Source organism: Piliocolobus tephrosceles, chromosome 1, assembly GCF_002776525.5.
Source record: "Piliocolobus tephrosceles isolate RC106 chromosome 1, ASM277652v3, whole genome shotgun sequence".
In the NCBI taxonomy this organism is placed as follows: domain Eukaryota; kingdom Metazoa; phylum Chordata; class Mammalia; order Primates; family Cercopithecidae; genus Piliocolobus; species Piliocolobus tephrosceles.
In genome coordinates, this window is record NC_045434.1 from 59,730,103 (window position 1) to 59,752,193 (window position 22,091).

Sequence of the window (22,091 nt, forward strand, 5' to 3'; positions counted from 1 at the left end):
AAATCTCAAATGTGATGTATATCACATCGCATACCTTTTATTTTTATTTTTATTCCCTCTTTATTGCCTTTAGTGGGGGATTGGTTGAGGTTTTTCTTTTCTTCCCCATTGCATTTCTTTTTCTCTCTAGTTTGGGCATTAAACACTATTTCTAGCATTTGGAATTATCCTAAAAATTTAACACAAATATTTTTACTTAATGTTTAAAGTTAATATGATTACTCTTTCATTGAACTAGAAAGTTAGAACACTTTAACCCTGATTAACATCCCTCTCTTTCAATATATAAATATGTATACACATATAAAATATATTTTAAAATGAACACTTCTGTATATGGTTATATATTCAGAAATCTATACACAAATGAGAAATTACTGTTTCAATGGAAATTGAAACAATTTTAGCTACCTGTACATTTACTAATTTCTTTCTTTTTTTTTGAGAGGGAGTCTCACTCTGTTGCCTGGGTTGGAGTGCAGTGACACTATCTTGGCTCACTGTAACCTCCGTCTCCCGGGTTCAAGCGATTCTCCTGCCTCAGCCTCCTGAGTAGCTGGGACTACAGATGCGTGCCATGGCCCCTGGCTGATTTTTGTGTTTTTGGTAGAGATGGGTTTTCACCATGTTGGCCAGGTTGGTCTTGAACTCCTGACCTTAAGTGATCCACCCACCTTGGCCTCCCGAAGTGCTGGGATTACAAGCATGAGCCACCATGCCCAGCCAACGTTTACTAATTTCTTTCTTTTGTTTTGTTTTCTTTTTTTTTTTTTGATACGGAGTCTTGCTGTGTGGCCCAGGCTGAAGTGCAGTGGCACGATCTCAGCTCACTGCAGCCTCTGCCTCTGGGGTTCCAGCGATTCTCTTGCCTCAGCTTCCCGGGCAGTTGGGATTACAGGCCCATGCCACTGTGGCCAGCTAATTTTTGTATTTTTAGTAGAGATGGTGTTTCACTATGTTGGCTAGGTTGGTCTTGAACTCCTGACCTCAGGTGATCCGCCCCCTTCGCCTCTCAAAGTGCTAGGATTCCAGGCGTGATTACTGATTTTTGCTGTTAAGTCCCTTACTGGTGTCATCAATATTTGGTTCATCTCATTATTCATACCATCTTTAAAAACATCCAGCACTAAGTATGCATCCAGATATTTGCTGATTAGATACATGAAATAATGTGTGAGCCTAACTTCTTATTTTCCAATGGAAATAGAAAGATTCTACTGTAAGTGACATATTGTTTCTTCCCTCAAGAAGTTACAGCTGCTGGTTTAGCTATTCTTAACTCTTTTTTTTTGAGATGGAGTCTCACTCTGTCACCCAGCAGGCTGGAGTGCAGTGGCGTGATCTTGGCTCACTGCAAGCTCCGACTCCGAGCTCACACCATTCTCCTGCTTCAGCCTCCTGAGTAGCTGGGACTACAGGTGCCCACCACCATGCCCGGCTAATGTTTCTGTATTTTTAATAGAGACAGTGTTTCACCGTGTTAGCCAGGATGATCTCAATCTCAATCTCCTGACCTTGTGATCCACCCGCCTCGGCCTCCAGTGCTGGGATTACAGGCGTGAGCCACTGCACCCGGCCCTATTCTTAACTTTTTAGTGGAAGATATGGAACATATCAATGCTTGAATGAAAGTAAAGTATCTTCTCCTTAGAAAAAATGCACTTATGAGCCTACAACAAATTTTGCACATAGTTCTAGGAAATTAACAGATACTTGAAGCATCCATTCCTAAAACCCAGCTCAGTAAACTTTGCTCTGGAAAGGTCTCAACTTTGGTACATTGGAGGTTTGGGTCTACAGATGTGAAATAAAGTCAGTTCCACCCTCATGAATATACTATTAAGACTATTGCCAACTCCAGATACATACAGCAATAATTCCCTCAAAGAGAGATCCGAGAGCATTATACCTGTATGTAGACAAGAACAAGCCAGTCCATGGTGACACCTTCCCTACCCCTGGCGTTTGGAAGCCAGAAGGATATTGTCTTGGCTTCACCCCTTATTAGACTGTGTCATCTCTCTTAAAGCTCATCATTAGGGGGCCATTACATCTCATCTTGCCTGGGACAGTCCTGGTTTACATCTGTTGTTCTAGTGCAGTTTTTAAGAGTGCTTCCTTTCACTATCAAAAGTGTCCTAGTTTGGGCTGGGCGCAGTGGCTCACACCTGTAATCCCAGCCCTTTGGGAGGCTGAGGCGGGTGGATAATCTGAGGTTGGGAGTTCGAGACCAGCCTGACCAACATGGAGAAACTCTGTCTCTACTAAAAATACAAAAAAAAATTAGCCAGGTGTGGTGGCGCATGCCTGTAATCCCAGCTACTCAAGAGGCTGAGGCAGGAGAATCGCTTGAACCCGGGAGGTAGAGGTTGCAGTGAGCCGAGATTGTGTCATTGCATTCCAGCCTGGGCAACAAGAGTAAAACTCTGTCTCAAAAAAAAAAAAAAAAAGTGTCCTAGTTTGAATAATAAATTATATGACCACCCTACTAAGAATGAGTAGACTTGGATCAGTGCCTGGATTTATTTCTTCTCAACCACATAGATTCCATTCTCAAACCCAATTCTTCCAGAATCCCCATTGTGCCTTCTATCTCTCCTCTTCATCAGGCTCAGTCCAGACTTTGATCTGCTTGATCAGGAGCCAAGACTCTTGAGATGCCAACACCAGCAGCCGGATACAACTCAACTCTTCCACAGACTCTTCTTCAAAAAATACTATCTGGTCGAAATTTCCTCCCGCCAGTGGCCCTAGCAGGGCATAGCGAGCACAGGATTTGGGATCCTCCTGGGGGTCATAGCCCAGTTCCACTTGCCCCTGCTGCAGTCGGTACCTCCCGTCTTTGTCAGAGCCTGTCAGTACCACTATCTGGGTGACTTTTTATGGCTTGTCCAGAATCACGGTCAAGTAGTTTCCTTTCAAAGGATCTAAGGTAGAGTAGCCCTCCTTGTTCAGTGTATAAGTGTACTGTGGAATCACAGCCAACATTGACACCATGTCAGTGAGGACAGTAGCAACAGGGTTATCTGGTTCACCAAAGACCCTGTCCTTCTCCACAGGAAAGCATATTCATGAAACATAGAATAATCGCCTGTGTGGTTGAAGACAGAGGGACTGAAATGAATAGGAACATTCTGGGCCAAGAGAAGACAAAATTCAGAGAGAAGCAAGTGAGTAGGAGTGTCCTTACGGAAGAGGAACAAGAAAGCGGTCAGGCAGGAGAGGTCACTGGTGCGGAAAACTTTCCCAGAGATGCTCAGGTGGGAGAACTCCAGGATCACCCAAGGCAGTTCTTTCCAGGCTGATAATGCCGGAGAGATGGCAGCAGCGAATTTGGGGGCGCAATGAATATGATCTTCCAACAAAAGAAAATAATCAGAGAGGTTACTAGCAAAGTTCATGAGGAGGGCATGGCCTACTTTCTGCCTGGAACAGAGGGCTTCACAGGGTGACGAGTGATTAACGTCACTCAGATCTCCTGGGAGAGGGGAGCCACCATGGATGACCAGCAGCTTCCCGGCCCCAATCTGTGCTGTGAAGAGAGCTGAAATATTGGCAGCTGTTTGGACGAGCCATTCAGGGTCAGGACCTGACAGGTGGACCAGCACCACGATATACTCCAGCTCACGTTCTGAGGAAGCTTGGAACACGGACTGCAGGGTGTCCAAGAGGTAGCTCCCACGAGGATGCTGCATTGAGGTAATCCCCACGGTGAGCAGTTCTGGGGGAGACGCGAGGCACATGAGCACTTCAGGCTGGTGAAGAGTTCCTAGGACTCTCCTTCCAGGTCTTCCCCTTATGCCGATCCCAGTGACAATTCACATTCCTTTTCCTGGGGCATGTAGTCCAGATGGGAGGTTAATATCTGACCAGAAATTGTGATGTGATTTTATTTCGTCAAAGTATCGTGGTCAATATTTTGGAAGGCTCTTGGGGAAGCTTTATGAAGGGCAAAGCTCTCTCTCATGGGCAAGGCTGCTGGGTACCAAAGGCAAATTGCTGGGTTGGCAAAGTATCTTAGCCTGGCCTTGACCTTTAGCGTTATTTCAGCTACCACAGTTCAACCAGACCTGGATTAGAGGATCTCTGGAAATCTATGTAAACCCAAGGGTCCAACAGTCTAGTGCACTGAGATCTGAAGTCCACACGGCCCTCTCTGCCTGCCCTCTACCCAATGCCTTTTCCCATGGCTCCCCTTGGCTCTTTCCCCTTCCTGTTTTCCCCTCCCTGGGGGCCTACCATAACTGAGCTTCACTATGGAACAGCTCCTTCCCAGGGTCACTATGGCCCTTCTGTCCTGTTGGTCATTCAAGAGGTGACCGGATGGGAGGAAAACACGCTCAGGATTATAACATGGACCAAATTCCACAGCGTGGCCCTGCCTCAGAGCACACTCTTCCCTTGCCACATGCTAGTCGCTTACCTTTTGACCCTCCTTCCCTTTTCTGGCTAAAATACTCTGTCTGATCCTCTCCCGGTCAGACCACTCCCTCCCAGGTACTCACTCTTTTCCTGGGGAGGGGCTCCAGCCAGGAATTGGTAGCTGGCGTGCTGGAGAAGAGATGAATCTCTCTGCATCTCCTTGAAGGTTCACAGATGGTTCTTGCTTTTGTAGTTGATTTGTTTGACAGCTATTTGCCAAGCTATGTCCTCCTTTTCCTTCTGAGGATAAGATATGTCAGTCCTGAGGTTCACCCCCAGATTCTCTGGAGACAATTGAGGAGCAGATCCCCCTTTTAGGACAGGCTGGGCAAGCCCCAGCTTCCTGTGCCCAGGGAAGCCGAGTGTGGGGCTCAGGGAACCGCTCTCCCCACCTCATCATGAGAACACGCAGGGCTTTCCAGCACTGGCCACGGCTCCTGAGTTGGGAAGTGGGGCTCCCAGGTTTGTGTGGAGTGCCTGCGGGAAGGGCCAAGGCTTGTGCGGAGTAAGCACTTGCCTGACCCCACTGCTGTCAGGCTGGCCAGTGTCGTCTACCTCGGCTTAGGCCTGGGCTAGGTTCTGTGAGATGTGCTGGTGCCCAGTGCCTGGCCCTGTCCTCAAGGAACATAGGCCCCAGTGCCTCAATTCTAGAGTCCTTTCTTTTGCTCAAATCTGACCACACACACATTTCTGAACCACTCCCCACACCTGCCCTGTGCTTAGCTCCAGCTGGTCTGAGGTGTTTTATGAAAAATGTGGATTTCAAAGCCTGGCCAGGAATTGTGTGGGGTTTGGTCTTCTCACTTGCAGATGTTGTCCACTTAGGAAAGCTGTTTCCAATCCTTCATGTGAGAAATAGGAAAAATAACATCTCCATGCTAGGTCCTGATCGGGAGGTGGCCAGCACTCAGGCAGTCCTCATCACCTGCTGGTCCTGCCAGTCAGCCTGGTCCTCTAGAGGTGGGCATGCACTGCCCTCTCCACACCTGCAGTCCCCTTTCTTCCTCCCTTCCCCTAGTCAAATCCCACCCATATTTCAAGACTGGTTCATTTTTTTTTTTTTACCTGACATTCTCGTGATTCTTCACGTGTTCTCTCCTTAGAACTCCTATGATGAGACTAGAGTATTTCACAAATTTGAAAAACTTTCCCTCGTACTGAAGGGTTGACAAACTGCTGCAGCCTTGATCTTTGGTACTCATCATAATACACTGTATTCAACATGCTCCTCTTTATTCTCTTGGAGAATGAAGCCCAGGATGACTAAGGATACAGCAACAATGATATATCTCCATAGGCAGCAGTGCATGGTGCTGGGACTGGGAGCAGCTGTGCAAAGAAATGTGAGTTGGTTATATGTATCCTGAGTTCCTCTTGCTCAGAGAGCATCTGGGTATTTCCTTCTGCCTGGCAGCCTCCTACCTCCTTCCCCTCATCCCTCTTCCTGCACACTACTGCTTAAATATTTCCTTAAACTTTTTCCCTCCTGGTTCCACTCTTCCCACCACTTGCGCCACCTAAGGAATAGGGGCTGCTCACCCTTCTGAACTCATGTCAAGCACCTGTTTCTGGGTGAAGCAGGGTTGAGGGTGGGATATACTTTCAAAACCAGCTTTCTAGTCTTTTACTTCAAACCCTGACATTTGGAAAGTAACTGTCAGTTACTTTCAGATTCAAACTGGCGGACTCAAAGACAGTCGACGGTGACTTTTTTTTCTTTTTTGTTTTGAGATGGAGTCTCGCTCTGTCGCCTGGGCTGGAGTGCAGTGGCCGGATCTCAGCTCACTGCAAGCTCCGCCTCCCGGGTTCACGCCATTCTCTAGCCTCAGCCTCCCGAGTAGCTGGGACTACAGGCGCCCGCCACCTCGCCTGGCTAGCTTTTTGTATTTTTTAGTAGAGACGGGGTTTCGCCGTGTTAGCCAGGATGGTCTCGAACTCCTGACCTCATGATCCGCCCGTCTCGGCCTCCCAAAGTGCTGGGATTACAGGCTTGAGCCACCGTGCCCGGCAAAGGTGACTTTTGAATGACCTCTTTCTGTATGAGAGGGCCTCCTGGACGAGTCACTGCTGCCATGACACACCTCTGTCCCCAGGATACTGCCTCACTGTGCTGCCTGTCGTGGGGGCGGGGGCGGTTTCCTCATCACCAGAAATTGCTCTTCAAATCTCCAGTTCTCCCTTGGGCCCACAACTGCCCAGTGGGCCGCTGAAGTTTCCTTTTCTTCTCTTTATTTTTATTTTTTATTTATTGTTTTTGAGACAGAGTCTCGCTCTGTCGCCCAGGTTGGAGTGCAGTGGTGCAATCTCGGCTCACTGCAACCTCTGCCTCCTGGGTTCAACCGATTCTCCTACCTCAGCCTCCCGAGTAGCTGGGATTACAGGCATGCGCCACCATGCCCAGCTAATTTTTGTATTTTTAGTAGAGACAGGGTCTCACCATGTTGGCAAGCTGGTCTTGAACTCCTGATCTCAAATGATTCACCCGCCTCAGCCTCCCAAAGTGCTGTGATTACAGGTATGAGCCACCCTTTTCTTCTCTTTATTCTTTCTTTTCCATTGCTAGGAATGTTTTTCCAGTTCTTCCTCCCTACAGTTATAGTTTTACTTATATTCGTGTTGTTCTTACAAGGCCATATGTTTTAAAACTATAGGCTTGACTGGGTGGGGTGGCTCATGCCTGTAATCCCAGTGCTTTGGGAGGCCGAGGTGGGTGAATCCCTTCAGCCCAGGAGTTCAAGACCAGCCTGGGCAACATAGCAAGACACCATCTCTACAAAAATTACAAAAATTATCTGGGTATGGTGGCGCACATCTGTAGTTCCAGATACTCAGGAGGCTGAGGTGTGAGGATCGCCTGAACCCAGGAGGTTGCAGTGAGCTGTGATCATGCCACTGTACTCCAGCCTGGGTAGACTCCAGAGACCCTGTCTCAAAAATAAATAAATAAATAAAATTTAAAAAATAGAAGAAGAACAAGAGGAAGAAAAAAAAGAGAAAGAAACTGCCAAACTGTTTACCAAAGTGACTGTATCACTCTGCATATTGAGTGGGAAAACATAAACTCTTTTTTTCTATTCTTTCACACAACAACAATCAACACAGAAGACCTCACTGTGTTGGGAGCACTATATCCACTGACGTCTTTTTGTCTAACAGAAAATGTGGCTTGAGGGCTTACCGAAAACCACACGTGGTTTTTGTTTTGTTTTGCCTCACCTCCTGACTACCTGGGATTATAGGCATGTTTTCCCACACACCAAGCAACTCCAGCTGAGTTCAGTTCTGACACTGTCTACCTGGAGACAGCATCAGATCCCAGAGACTGAGGGCTCAGTCCTACAAGACCACCCCGCTCATAAGACACCAGTAGAAAGTCCAGGCCTCCGGAACTTCTGACCGACTAGCTTTAAGTTGGGGTTCCCACAACCACTTCTTTGGGTTTTATTAATTTGCTGGCACACTCACAGAACTCAGGGAAACACCAATGTTTACTGGAGGTTCCTGGACGGTGGTGAGCCCAGGGAGGGCACAGAAGCTCCACACCCCATGCTCTACATCTTGTCCTGTTCATCTATTCATCTGTATTCTTTGTAATATCCTTTATAATAAACCAGGAAATGCTCAACAAAAACAGAGTCAGGTGGGAAGAGCACTCAGGGAACATAATATTGTTCCAACAATGTAATTCTGCACAAGTCTGGCTGTTGAAACTGCCTTTGTAACCTGAAACCATTTTCCTCTAGTAGCTACAGAAACAACCTGCTTAGACTCGGACTTGTTTTACCTACGGCCATCACTTACCAACTAGTAGTCCTCTAAGCTTTATTAGTGCCAAGGAACTTTTTGGAAAAGTTCCAGCTTCTCCAAACTTTATTAGTGCCAAGGAACTTTTTGGAAAAACTATACATAACATTCTCCCTTTTATTTTTGTTTTTTGAGGCAAGGTCTCATTCTGTTGCCCAGGCTGGAGCGCAGTGATATGATCATGGCTCACTGCAGCCTTGCTCTCCTGGGCTTAAGTGATCCTCCTGCCTCACCTCCTGACTACCTGGGATTATAGGCATGCACCACCATGCCCGGCTCATTTTTGTATTTTTTGTAAAGACAGGGTTTTGCCATGTTGTCCAGGTTGGTCTCAAACTTCTCAATCTCAAGCAACTCTCCTGTCTTGGGCTCCCCAACTGCTGGGATTACAGTTGTGAGCCACTGCACCTGGCAGAGTCTGAGAAGTTTGATCCAGATTGTGAAGACTCTTGTGAATAATGCAGGGTTGGTGTTGACCTGGGAACCAGTTAGTAAACATCTGTTGTCTTTAGGTGTGCCCCATGTCCTAGCCACCTTTGCCCTTTCCCTCAGGCTCCCCAGACCTTCCAGGACCTTAGCAATAAAAGAGTTAAGACCTGGCTCTGCAGGGGGCTTCTAGGACCCTGCCCTAGCATTGGAGCCAGTGCCTGTTTTGATTGGAAAGTGCTTGTTGCATCTAGATTATTAAATGTTTCAATCACCACTTCTGATACAGTGTAAAGGAAAACGGGCCAGGTGCCTATAATCCCAGCATTTTGGGATGCCAAGATGGGAGGATTGCTTGAAGTCAGAAGTTTGAAACCAGCCTGGGCAACACAGTGAGACCCCGTGTCTACCAAAAAATTTTAAAAAATTAGCTGGCCATGGTGGCATGCAACTGTAGTTCCAGCTACTTGGGAGGCAGAGGTAGGGGATTGCTTAAGCCTAAGAGGTTGAGGCTGCAATGAGCTGTGATCACACCACTGCTACTACACTACACTTAGTCTGGGTGACAGAGCAAAACTCTGACAAAAAAAAAAAGAAGACAAGAAGAAAAGAAAGATAGAGTCGAGAGAGCTAATATTGACTGAGCAACTTTTTTGCCAGACACAGTGGTGATGGTGACGGTGATGGTGATGGTGATGGGAAGTCACCTGCTAATGTGTTTGTGCTGAGTCCTCACAAATGCCATTGAATGTATTTATTATCATCTCTATATTAAAGATGAGGAGATGAGGCCAAGAGAAGTGGAGGGAAGGAGCATTTATCAAAGGTCTGCTCTTGCTAGATGCTGCCCTGCTTCTGCCTTTGGCCATGGCTCCTTTTGGTATTTGCATTTTCGGACTCTAACTCCTGGGAAGACTTAGCTCAGGGACCTTAGGCTACCCAACTTAATGTTGACCTCTAGCACCAAGTGTATTCTCTGGTCTTCACCCCATAAACAGCTTTTAGAATGTATGGAAGACCAGTAAAAGACAGCGTGATGGACAGATTCAGGTAAGATGGGTGGGGACAATATAGTAGAAGAAAAATAAAACAGAAGCAGGTATTGAAAACAGGGCTGGGTGCACTTGAGTTTCCTACTCAACCTCTCTTCTACATTAGGTTTCCTACTCAACCTGTCTTCTACATGATGTTAGAAAATATCAGAAAGGGCTGGGAGAAGCTGGAAGGAGCTTATTAATCCTTATATTGATTTTGGCCTCATCCCAGGTATTTTAAATGAGTATCAGGCTCTCTATAGTCAGCCCCAGCTCTCTTCTCAAAAAAATTGGGTCAGACAGCAGGACCTTAGTCTACATTCCAGGAAGATGTGGAGTCACTCTGACCGCGCTGTCACTGGGACCAGAGGCTCCAGGCTCATTGATGATATGGTCAGGATTAGTCTATCCTATTGGGACAGCCTCCTAACCTGGGAGGCCAAGAGTTACTGGAGTTTCTCTGGATCTTTCCCTGCTCCCCAGTTGGCATGTAATGCCTAGTGGGGATCCTTAACTACTACCCAAGCCAGCTGACGGGGACTTGACTACCTACTCATATTCTTTTTAAATAACTAGGGCCTGTTTTTGTTTGTTTGCTTATGACGGCTTTTTTTTGGAATAATCCAGCTTTGTATCAGAAATGTACCCCATCTCTGAGCTGAAAATCTCAAGCCCAGGGCCTCTTCATCTGAGCTGTGATACAGATCATGTTCTGTACAAGGGGAATGACAAGAAACTAAAATCCACCAATAAAAGCCCCAGTTTGGGCTTTTCAAACCGGAAGTCACACACTTTAGAAAGGAATGCCTTTTTCTAATTTTGGGAAATCACCTGTTCCAGTGCTGAAGAGTCCAAAGTTGCAGGGATGGGAAATATAAAATCCCCCACTGGGCCATTGAAGTGATGGTACATGGGGTCCATGCCTGCATCCACCCTTAGGTTTCCAGACCCATGTATTCTTCCTTTTGGAAGCCATATAGAGGTCTCTGATTTAATACATATGCCTCATCCTGAAGAATGACTTGCCATCGTTTCAGAGTGTCGTCTCTGAGATGGCAGTTCAGCTGTACCTTTAGAAAGCTATTCCAGTGCTCCATAAGGCCAGCTGCTTCTAGGTGGAGGGTAACATAATATGGCTGGTGGATCTCATTGTCAGTGGCCCACTTCTGTACCTCCCTTGCTGTGAAGTGGATCCCCTGGTTGGACGCTATGTTGTATGGGACTCCATGCCTGATGTCATGCATTTTATAAGCTCCTAGATAGTGGTGCTGGCTGGGACACTGTGGGCAGGAAAAGACAAACCATATTCAAAAATGATGGTCTATGAGGAACCACTGGCCTTTCCAGAATAGAAAGGCCCAGCGTAGTAAACTTGCTGCTGAGTGTCTGTTTGGTCATCTCAAAGAACAGGGCCATGTTGGGGACTTGCATGGGTCTCCAGTGCTGACAGAGTGGATATTCAAAGGCGGCAATAGCTAGGTCAGTTTGGTAAGTGCGAGTCTATGCTGTTGAGTCCGCATGTAGCCTCCATATCTGCCACAGTAGCCACCCACTAATGTGTCCTCGTGCCACTTTCAGGTTGGCTAATGTCAGTTGGCCGAGTCATTTGTCTACATAGTTGTTCAGAGCCTCTTTCAAAGCCTGAGCGGGGCAGGAAAGAGGGTACTTTTGAAGATACAAAATTCTTCACACTTTGTACACAAGCCCATTTGTCCTTCCACATTCCTCTATCTCATCCTTCTTATCTCTTCTTCTAGTGCTTTTCCTTCCAGGTCCCTGATCAGAGAGCCAGACCTTTGGCCACTGTCCAAAGTCCTGGCCACTGTCCAGGAACTGTGAATGACCAGGCACACTGCTCAGAGCTCTGCTCATTGTGAAGATTTTCTTTCTCTACTGTGTTTCAGGTTACCCCTGAATGTGGCTATCATGCAGCCACCATCCCTTTTCAGCTTCTATCCACAATTTTTTTTTTTTTTGAGACAGGGTCTCATTTTGTCACCCAGGCTGGAGTGCAGTGGCATGATCACGGCTGACTACAGCCTTGACCTCCTGGGCTCAGGCGATCCACCTTCCTCAGTCACTCAAGTAACTGGAACTACAGATATGCACCACCATGCCTGACTTTCGCCACGTTTCCCAGGATTGTCTTGAATTCCTGAGCTCAAGTGATCTGCTGGCCTCAGCCTCCCAAAGTACTGGGATTACATGCATGAGCCACTGCATCCCACCCTACCTACATATTGAGCAGACTTATATTTACATCAAGCTTGAGCCTTTTCCCTTTCTTTCGACTGCTCATATGGGTCCCTCCATATGGCCATGGGTGTGAGTTGGGAGAGGGTATGGTGCCACCGTGCTGGTTGACATGGAAGTCTAAACTACCTGCTTTTGAAGCTTACTATATCCTGCCCCGCTCAGGCTTGATCCCAGATGTGCCATTTTCATCTTTTGATGGACTGCTGTTGGGCCTGTACAACACTATGACTTCTGAGCTTATGACATAATTCAGCTCATAATGGGAAGTTTTGGACACATTAACCAGGTGGCCATGCTGAAGCATTTTGTATCCACCAGGGCTCAACTGCATGCCAAGAGATGTTTCTCAGAAAGCCTATAATTCTCTGATGCAGATAGTATGGACTTACTCCAGAATCCCTTGTGATTCCCCACTGGGGCTTGTCACAAACTCTACTCTGTATCTTTCCCTGTCACTCTCTGACACCACCAAGTGTGCTGGATCACATGACCCAAGTTGCAAGACTCCTTTCTTTGTAGTCTGGATCTGTTGTAAAGCCCTTTCTTGCTCCAGGACCTACTCTAAGCTAGCAGCTTTCAGTGTTGCCTAGTAAAGGAACTGGAGCAGTATTCCCCGGCATGGAAAATACTGTCTCCAGAACCCAGGGAAGCCTACAATGCGCTGTGCTTTCTTTTTCATGGTAGAGGAGGCAACATGCAGCAATTTGTCCTTTACTTTGGAGAGATTATCCTGACATTCCTCTAACCTTTGGAGCCCTAAAAACTTCAGTCGGCTGGGCGCGGTGGCTCTTGCCTGTAATCCCAGCACTTTGGGAGGCCGAGGCGGGCGGATCACCTGAGGTTGGGAGTTCGAGACCATCCTGACCAACCTGGTGAAGCCTCTACTAAAAATACAAAATTAGCTGGGCGTGATGGCAGGCGCCTGTAATCCAAGCTACTCGGGAGGCTAAGGCAGGAGAATCGCTTGAACCTGGGAGGTGGAGGTTGCGGTGAGCCAAGATTGTGCCACTGCACCCCAGCCTGGGCAACAAGAGTGAAACTCTGTCTCCAAAAGCAAAAAACAAAAAACAAAAAGCAAAACAAAACAAAACTTCAGTTAAGTGGGGCAAGTGTCTGTATCTTTGCAGGGTTTATTTCCCATCCTATTACCAAGGCCTCCAGCATCTAAGTCACAGCTTGCTTGTCCTGCCTAATAAGCATGATGTCATCGATGTCATGAATTAATATGGTGTTCTGTGGGATACCTAGGCAGCCTAAATCTAAGCATGATGTCATCGATGTGATAGATTGATATGATGTTCTGTGGGATGCCTAGGCAGCCTAAATCTCTTTGGACTCTATTGTGACAGAGGCCCAGAGAGTTAACACAGTTCTTGGGCAAAAATATGAATGAATATTGTCATTTCCTGTGAATATGAAATGTTTCTGACCTTTCATAATCAGAATAGACAAGAACACATTTGCCACATCAATGACTGTATCACATAAACGAAGCGCTTATTAATATGTTTTAGTAATGATACCATATTTGGCACAGCAGCTGTGATCACAGCTACTTAATTGGATGAGTTTGTCTATGGTCATTTTTCAGGATCCATGTGGTTTCTGCAGGGGCCAGACGAATGAATGAAACAGACATACACTAAGGACCACTAGCTCTGTATCCTTTAGGTTCTTCAATGATGGCTCTAATCTCTGCCATCATCCCCTAACCTAGGACATAATACTTTTTGATTTACTATCTTGGCCAAGGATGGGGGCAGTTTCAGAGGCTTGGTCTTCCCCACTATGATTGCTCTTATTCCATAGGCCAAGGTTCCAATATGGTGCCCCAATATGCATTAGCTTATACTTGAGACAAATATATCATTTCCTGCTCAGGGTCTGGGAAAATGACCACTGTATGGGTCTATGGACCCAGTGGTCTCATGGTAAGCATGACTTTGGCAGAGACTCCATTTATAACCTGGCCCCCTTAAGCCTTAAGCTTTGAATCTCTGGGCATCAACATCAACTCAGACCTTGTGTTCAATAGTTGTGAAAATGTCTGAGTATTCCAGAGTTGCATAAACCTACATAGATGGCTGTAGGTACCTTTGGGTAAAGATTAGAGGAGTTATTACAGGACATGTGTGTTTCAGTGTTCCAGGTCCTTTCCTTCTAAGGATCTGACCATCTCCTCTATCAATCAGTATGGATCTGAAAAGTGACTCAAGTTCAGAAACTAAGCAAGGATTGTGACTCTTTATTGGGATGAATGCCCTCAGACTCCTGCTCTTTCATTCTCGCTTTGTTTTGGTTGCAGATGCTAAGTAGCATCCTTAGTGACTGCATATAATAAATATAATTTTTTTTTTTTTTTGAGACAGAGTCCCACTCTGTCACCCAGGCTGCAGTGCAGTGGCATGATCTCAGCTCATTGCAACCTCCTCCTCCCAGGTTCAAGCAATTCTCCTGTCTCAGCCTCCCAAGTTGCTGGGACTACAAGCACATGCCACCAGGCCTGGCTAATTTTTTTGTGTGTTTTTTTTTTAGTAGAAAAAAATAGGGTTTCAATAGGGTTTCACCATATTGGTCAAGCTGGTCTCGAACTCCCAACCTCAGGTGATCAACCTGCCTTGGCCTCCCAAAGTTCTGGGATTACAGGCTTGAGTCACCAAGCCTGGCCTTGTCTATAGATAGATAGATAGATAGATAGATAGATAGATAGATAGATAGATATAGATATTTCTTTTTTGAGATGGAGTCTCACTCTGTCACCCAGGCTGGAGTGCAGTGGCGTGATGTCAGCTCACTGCAACCTCCGCTTCCCAGATTCAAGTGATTCTCCCACCTAAGCCTCCCAAGTAGCTGAGATTACAGGCACACGACACCACGCCTGGCTAATTTTTTTTTGTATTTTTAGTAGAGACAGGGTTTCACTATGTTGGCCAGGCTGGTCTCAAACTCCTGACCTTGTGATCCGTCTGCCTCGACCTCCCAAAGTTCTGGAATTACAGACGTGAGCCACCACGCCTGGCCATCTGCATATTTTTTTCCACAGTGATACCATGCTCTATTAGCCTATTTTAACCTCTATTACTACAACTCTCTGAAAGTCATGAATAAGCCAGTCCCAGGTCCTCATCTTGCCATCTGTTTTTCTTAGATCACAGAAATTTACCAAAATTTTTGTTAGTTCACACTTGCCAAGCAGCTGACACAAAAACGGGGGTTAGACACCAGAGAGATTTATTAGTGAAGGGAGAAGGAAAAGGCGGGGAGAAAATTCAGCCTGCAGGGAAGGTATGACAACTGTGGAAGGTGACAGAGAAAGAAGGATTGGCTAGGGAAAGACCAGGACTGCAGTGTGGTCTAAGGAAGTTTGTAATAGGTTTATGGGGAGTCCTCAGGGTAAAATCACCTCTCAGAGGTGTCTCTCATCTTGCCAAAAGGGGCTGGCTTTGTACCATTCTGCTGTGGTTAGTCACAGCCTGTGGGAAGTGAAGCCTTGGCACCACACTGTGGTAGGTCCAAAGGGGAGTGGTGGGACCAATCATGCTGGCCACAGTGGAGATTTGATCCCTACACTCTCATGGCTGCCACATATGCTTGCCCCATTCCCCTGCATCTGATGTCCCCAAACCTCAACCTCCTATTTTGCTCCCATGCCATTATTCTGTTTCCAAATTTTCTAGTTCTTTCTAACCACTTTGATTATGACTTATTAGGACACTCTGTCTGGCTTTTTATTTGAGTTCTTCCCAAGTATTCCTCTTTTTATTTTATTTTTTTTTGAGAGAGGGTCTTGTTCTGTCACCCGGATTGGGATGCAGTGATACAATCACAGCTCATTGCAGCCTTGACCTCCAAGGCTCAAACAATCCTCCTTCCTCAGCCTCCCTAGTAGCTGGGACTACAGGGGTGCACCACTACACCTGGATTTGTTTTTTTGGAGAGAGATGGGTCTCGCTTTGTTGCCCAGACTGATCTCGAACTCCTGGCTTCAAGCAATCCTCCTGCCTTGACTTGCCAAAGTGCTAGGATTATAGGCAGAAGCCACCAAGACCAGCTCCAAGTATTCCTCTTAAAGTGTTCCTTTCCTTTACTTTTCTCCTTGCTAATCCTTTTTCTCCTTTTCTAATCCTTCATGGATTATAGTTTTCAAGGTAGTGAAAACCCCTCTGCAGGCCCTGCACATGAGTTGAGCTCAGGGACTAGATTTTTCTGGAAATAAAGATTTCATAGCCAAATTGAAATAAAGATGTTAGTAAAATATCCAAAGTGTTTCCTAACAGAAATACCCAAGTTACCTATAATCCCATAGATATGACTAGAGAAACTAGCAGAAATCACAACACATTATTTTTAGTAATTTTAATGGTGTTTACAAAGGAATGCTCTGGCATTTTGGCTGATTATGTAGAAGGGAACTGTGCCTAAACATAAAAGGTACTCGAATAAATGTTTATGGAATGAACGAATATCTTATAATGGAAAAATGAGATCACAGATAAAAGAGTCATATTCTTAGCTGATTGACTTTTTCCTGTCACATAGGAAGTTGTCTTTAACGAATCCATTTCCTGGCTGGTGGAAGGACTTTTGTCTTCTCTCATGCACTGTTAGAGTCTTCTGACGTGAGCATCAGTTATTCTTACTCACATGTTCCTATTATTTGTAGAGGTCTGGCATTACTGATCTAAGGAAAGAACTTTGGATGGTAGACCCTTATAGATAGAACACTGGAGAAGGAGCTGGGCATAGTGGCTCATGCCCGTAATCCCAGCACTTTGAGAGGCTAAAGTGGGAGGATTACTTGAACCAAGGAGTTTGAGACCAGTTTGGGCAATGTAGTGAGACCCTATGTCTACAAAAAATAAAAGATTAGCTGGGCCTAGTGGCATGCATCTGTGGTCCCAGCTACTTTGGAGGAAGAGGTGAGAGAATTGCTTGGGCCTGGAGTTGGAGACTGCAGTGAACTATGATCACGCTACTGCACTTCAGCCTGGGCGACAGTGAGACTTTGAGAAAAAAAAAAAAAAAAAAAAAGAGAGTGAGAAAGAAAGAAAAGAAAAGAAAACCAGAGAGCGTCTTAAGAAACCCCTTCTATCCACCCATGCCTCTAGGATCACCCATGAAGGTGACCCAAAGGATGTTACCTTCTCTTGGCCTTTCAACATGCTGTGTCTTCTGTACTTAGAATCCTGAAATGATCCAGTAAAGAGATATACCTGACCAATTTCCAGACTTTAATGTTTTGTTACTTCTGTAGACTATCCCTCCAACCTGAGCACTCCCAGAAGTCCTACTGGAATCTCCTCATATTACTTAAACGTTACTTAATCCAGAGGTTGATGTGCCTGACTATTAATCCCGAGGGCAGAGCAGCTGTTACAAGCAATCTCACACATTTCACCTTCTTCCCAGACTCTTCAGATAACACCTGCTTATCCAGGATGCCATTCACCAGTAGCCCCAGCAGAATGTAGTCATCACAGTCATTAATCCGATTGGTAGAGTCATAGCCCAGTTCTACCTGTCCCTCTTTCACCTGATTCTCCTCTTTCAGTTCAGAGCCAGTCAGCACCTGAACTCGGAACACTGTAGCAGGTATGTCCAAAACCACAGTCAGGTGGCTGCCAGCCTTAGCCTCCTTGATATAAAAGAAATTCTTATCCAGACTATAGGCATTCATAAGAACAGAGGCATTGGTAACATTCAGACTAGTGTGAATGGTGGCAGCAGGGTTGCCAGGAGGGCCAATGTTATTTCCCTCAAACTCTTTATCTGTGAGGCTGTTCAATTGACCTTCAAAGGAGGAGTAATTGCCCATGTGCTGGAAGAGGGAGGGGAAGAATTGGATTGGTTTTTTCTGCATGAGAAGGTCACGGAAATGGGAGAGAAGGTAGTCACAGGGCATTTCTTGGTAGAAAAGGAGAAGGAAACGAACAAAGCAGGGGAGATCTCTGGCATGAAAGAGTTTTCCAATGAAGCCCAGCCTAGAGAACTCCAGAGTCACCCAAGCTTTCCTTTCCCAGGCAGACAGTATAGTAGCAATCTGGGAGACAAATCCAGGAGCACATTTCACATCATCTTCGATCATCAGGAAATAGTCAGAGTAGTTGGTAGCAAAGTTCATCAGGAAGGCATAATCCATATTTTGCTTGGAGCGAAAGGTTACATGGGTGGGAGTGTCATTAAAGTTTTTCTTAAGGTTCTTTAAGGGAAGATAGCTTTTAAGAGGAGTGTTGATCACTACTAGCTGTCTGGCCTGGACGTATGGTTGAAAGAGGGTTGAGATATTGGAGATCATTTGATCAAGCCAGTTGGGATCAGGATCTGCCAGGTGTACCAGAACAGTGAAGTATTTCTGCTCAGACAAGGAGGAAGCAAAGAAGAGAGATCGCAGGGTGTCCAAGAGGTAGCTTCCTTGGGGACGCTGCACTGAAGAAATCCCTATGGTCAGCAGTTCTAGGATTGGGGAGAAAAAGGACCTTTGTCAACTTAGAGAAATTAGGAAAGTATTTGCTATGGGTAAGGCTATGATATTCTCTTAGGTCTTTCCATATGCCAACTTTTATATATTCCTGTGGTTATTTTACATTTTCTCTCCCCCAGGACTGACTACAGACCATATTAGGAGTTAACATCTGGTCACAAGTTGAGAGTTCTTTTTAAAATCACTGCTGTTGAAAACAATTGTGGGGGAAATGGATAAAGATGACAAACTAGTATTTGCAGCTATGCCCCACCCCAAATTCCTCCTACCCCAAATTTCACTAAGCTCATGCCTATAATTTCAACCTCAGGTGTGAATCTCAGCACTTTGGGAGACCAAGGTGGAGGACTGCTTGAGCCCAGGCATTCAAGACCAGCCTGGGCAACATGGCAAAACCTGTCTCTACAAAAATTACAAAAAAACTAGATGGATGTGGTGGCATAGGCCTGTGGTGCCAGCTACTTTCGAGGTGGGAGTGGGAGGAACACTTGGGCCTGGGAGTTTGAGGCTACAGTGAGGCGTGATTGAACTACTGCACTGCAGCCTGGCCAATGGAGTGAGACTGTGTCTCAAACACACACACACACACACACACATACACACACAAACCAAAACTTCCAACACCCTTATCCTAAAAAACAAAAACAAAATTCCAATTAAAAAAACAGAAAGATTGCCCTGAACCACACTATTTGGAGAACCACACAATTTGGAGAATTTCTGGAAGACAGAGAGACTACAGAACAGGACTGGTGGAGAAGTATAAGCAGAGGAATGCATAGTCCAAAAGATATGCAAGAGAACACAACTGCACAGGTGCATCTTTCTATAAAAGGCCTCAAAAAAATTCTAAGTTCAGAGCCACCAAATATAAAGTAGAGGAGTGAGCCCTGGGATGGTCCTCTGGATACTTGATTATAGAACTATTTCCAGGACGACTGGGCTAGTGCCCACCAAGAGGCTGGTGGTGGCAATGTCCATTCTCACATTAAAGTTCTAAGTATTTTTGTGTAAATGAAGTAGATGTTCTGCTAGGGGAAAGTGCATGGCATTAGTCCTGCGGCTGAAGAGAGCATCAGAAGTGACCCCAGATGTCACTCCTGCCTTACAATCGAATGAGGCAGGTTTCCATAATCACAACCCACTTTTACAAAGAGGCAAACAGAGATGGCTCTTAGAGGGAAGAAGTTCACTGTTCACTCTAGATCCTCAAATATTAATCTGAAACAAGAAGCTTCAATATAACGGAACAGAAACAACTAAATCAGAAAGAAACTACAGAAATAGAAGCTAACAGAGGAGACAATTAACTGAAGAATGCCAAATAAGTCAAATAAATACTCAGATCAGAGAGGAAATCACATTCTTTGGCAAAATAACCAGCTGATATGAATCATAAAGAGTTTGCAGAAAACATGAGTATGAGGACTTGACCAAGTTCAGGTTAGATTTTGGGGCAATAATACTTCATGCATTAGTGATGTGTTCTTTCATCTGAAGGCACAGAATAGCAGGCTGCTTCTGTTTTTATGATGTTAGCAGCCTTTGATGTTCAATGCTTAGATCTGTTAATACATTACTAGTTGCAATATGGTGATATTCTAAGTTGAGCATTCCTGCTTTGTGTATTATCTGGAATGTTTCCGTAAAGAGAAAATTCCCCTCATTTACTCTTTGGCTACCCAGTTGTAGTTCATACAGAAAAGCAGGATAAATGCTGATTCCCTTTCATCAACTTTCAAAATAAAATAATGACTTGGTTCCCTAGCATTCTCAAATGGTGACAAAATGTGTCAGGTTTTTTTTGTGGGGGGGGATCCTTATAAACTCATATATTTCATGTGTTTCAAATCATGGAAATTCTATTCTCTCTCTCTCTTTTTTTTTTTTTTTGAGACAAAGTTCGCTCCTGTTGCTCAGGCTGAAGTGCAATAGCACAGTCTTGGCTCACTGCAACCTCTGCCTTCCAGGTTCAAGCAATCCTCCTGCCTCAGCCTCCCAAATAGCTGGGACTACAGGTGCCCGTCACCACGTCCTGCTAATTTTTGTATTTTTAGTAGAGATGGGATTTCATCATATTGGTCAGGCTGGTCTCAAACTCCTGACCTCAAGTGATCCACCAGCCTTGGCCTCTCAAAGTGCTGGGATTACAGGCATGAGCCACCATGCCCAGCCAGAAATTTTATTCTTATTGATGCTTAAATTGTCCTGTCTTTGGCAAATAAGCTCTTGAAGTTGGATCCTGAGCTGTTTTGATACAACTTCAGTCATTTTTGAAAGCTTCTCTGCTATCTGCTATGACATTTCCTGCCTTGGATTTGGAATCATCCACTTTTTACAAGGAGCCCCTCCCCTTATTGTAGTGGAAAATGAGATTTAGAGTCTATGATCTGGCACCAAGGGTACTCGCTGTTGGTCATTTCTAGGCCCTTGTGGACAGAGCTAGAAACATTAAAAAAAAAAAAAAAAAAGATAAAACACATCATGAGTTCATACCGATATTTTAAAACACATTCAATTAAAAATGCATCTAAACTTAAAGAAAAAAGTAGTTTTTCATTGAGAGTTCTTTGTATTATTAAAACCGACAAATGTAAGCACTCCTGAACTTAATCTTCTTTGGACATAATAAATAGCTTAGATCTGTCTCTTGAATTTTTAAAGTACTTGAATCAAGGCTGGGCATGGTGGCTCACACCTGTAATCCCAACACTTTGGGAGGCCGAGAGGCAGGTGGATCACCTGAGGTCAGGAGTTCGAGACCAGCCTGGCCAACGTGGTGATACCCTGTCTCTATTAAAAATGCAAAAATTAGCATTTTTACAGGTGGTGGCTCACCCCTGTAGTCCCAGCTACTCAGGAGGCTGAGGTGGGAGAATTGTTTGAACCTGGGAGACAGAGGTTGCAGTGAGTCGAGATCTCACCACTGCACTCCAGCCTTGGTGACAGAGCGAGACCCTGTCTCAAAAAACAAAACAAAACAAAAACAAACAAACAAAAAAATAAGAAAAAAAAAGTACTTGACTCAGAAAGAGCTTATTCTGTCTCAAGGTTTATTTCATCTATTAAATACTGTTGTAACCTATGGAGATCAAACGGGTGTCACAGTCAGACTTCAGGAGGGTACATGGTACCAAAGTGAACCGGTTCAGCAAGAGAATCACAAAGCCCTGGTTGAGCTGACAGGAAAAAGACCACATGTTCTCCAGCCAAACACTTCAGTAGCAGCTGCCCACGGGATTCTCAGTGACAGGGGAAATGGGACACGTATTCTTGCTGCAGAGGCCAGTGAGGACCACAGGTAGATCAAGGCTGGTTCTATACTTTTGGGAGCAATTAACATATAGTTAGGGATTAAAGCTGTGAGATTGGATGAGGTCACCAAAATAGTGAGTCTAGACTGAGCCCTAGGGTACATCAACATTTAGAAGTTGGAAAGAGAAGATAAACCAGCAAAAGAGACTGAGCATCTACCAGCAATGCTGGAGGAAAACCAGAAGAGTTTGGAATCCTGGAAGCGATGGAAGGGAATGTTGAATGAAGACAGTCATTTACTGTGTCAAATGCTGTGATAGGTCAAGTAAGATAGATATTGGAAGCTGACCAGTGGGTACAACAACATGGAAACCATGGGCTACATAACCAAGAGTAATTTTGTTGAAAAGGCG

General features: G+C 45.2%; 1 protein-coding gene and 1 pseudogene across 3 annotated transcripts in view; both read right to left on the reverse strand.

The window, feature by feature from the left end:
- Positions 1-2,589: 2,589 nt before the first annotated feature.
- LOC111534659 lies at positions 2,590-3,401 on the reverse strand (annotated as a pseudogene).
- A 13,808-nt stretch (positions 3,402-17,209) lies between these two features.
- LOC111522678 (alpha-1,3-mannosyl-glycoprotein 4-beta-N-acetylglucosaminyltransferase C-like) overlaps positions 17,210-22,091 on the reverse strand; it is a 32,448-nt gene continuing 27,566 nt past the window's right edge. For all 3 annotated transcript variants that reach the window (XM_023186829.2, XM_023186830.2, XM_026456677.1), the window contains one exon: positions 17,210-18,395. In XM_023186829.2, coding sequence (XP_023042597.1) covers positions 17,260-18,395 — 1,136 coding nt within the window. In that variant the 3' untranslated portion in view covers positions 17,210-17,259. The remainder of the gene's footprint in view (positions 18,396-22,091) is intronic.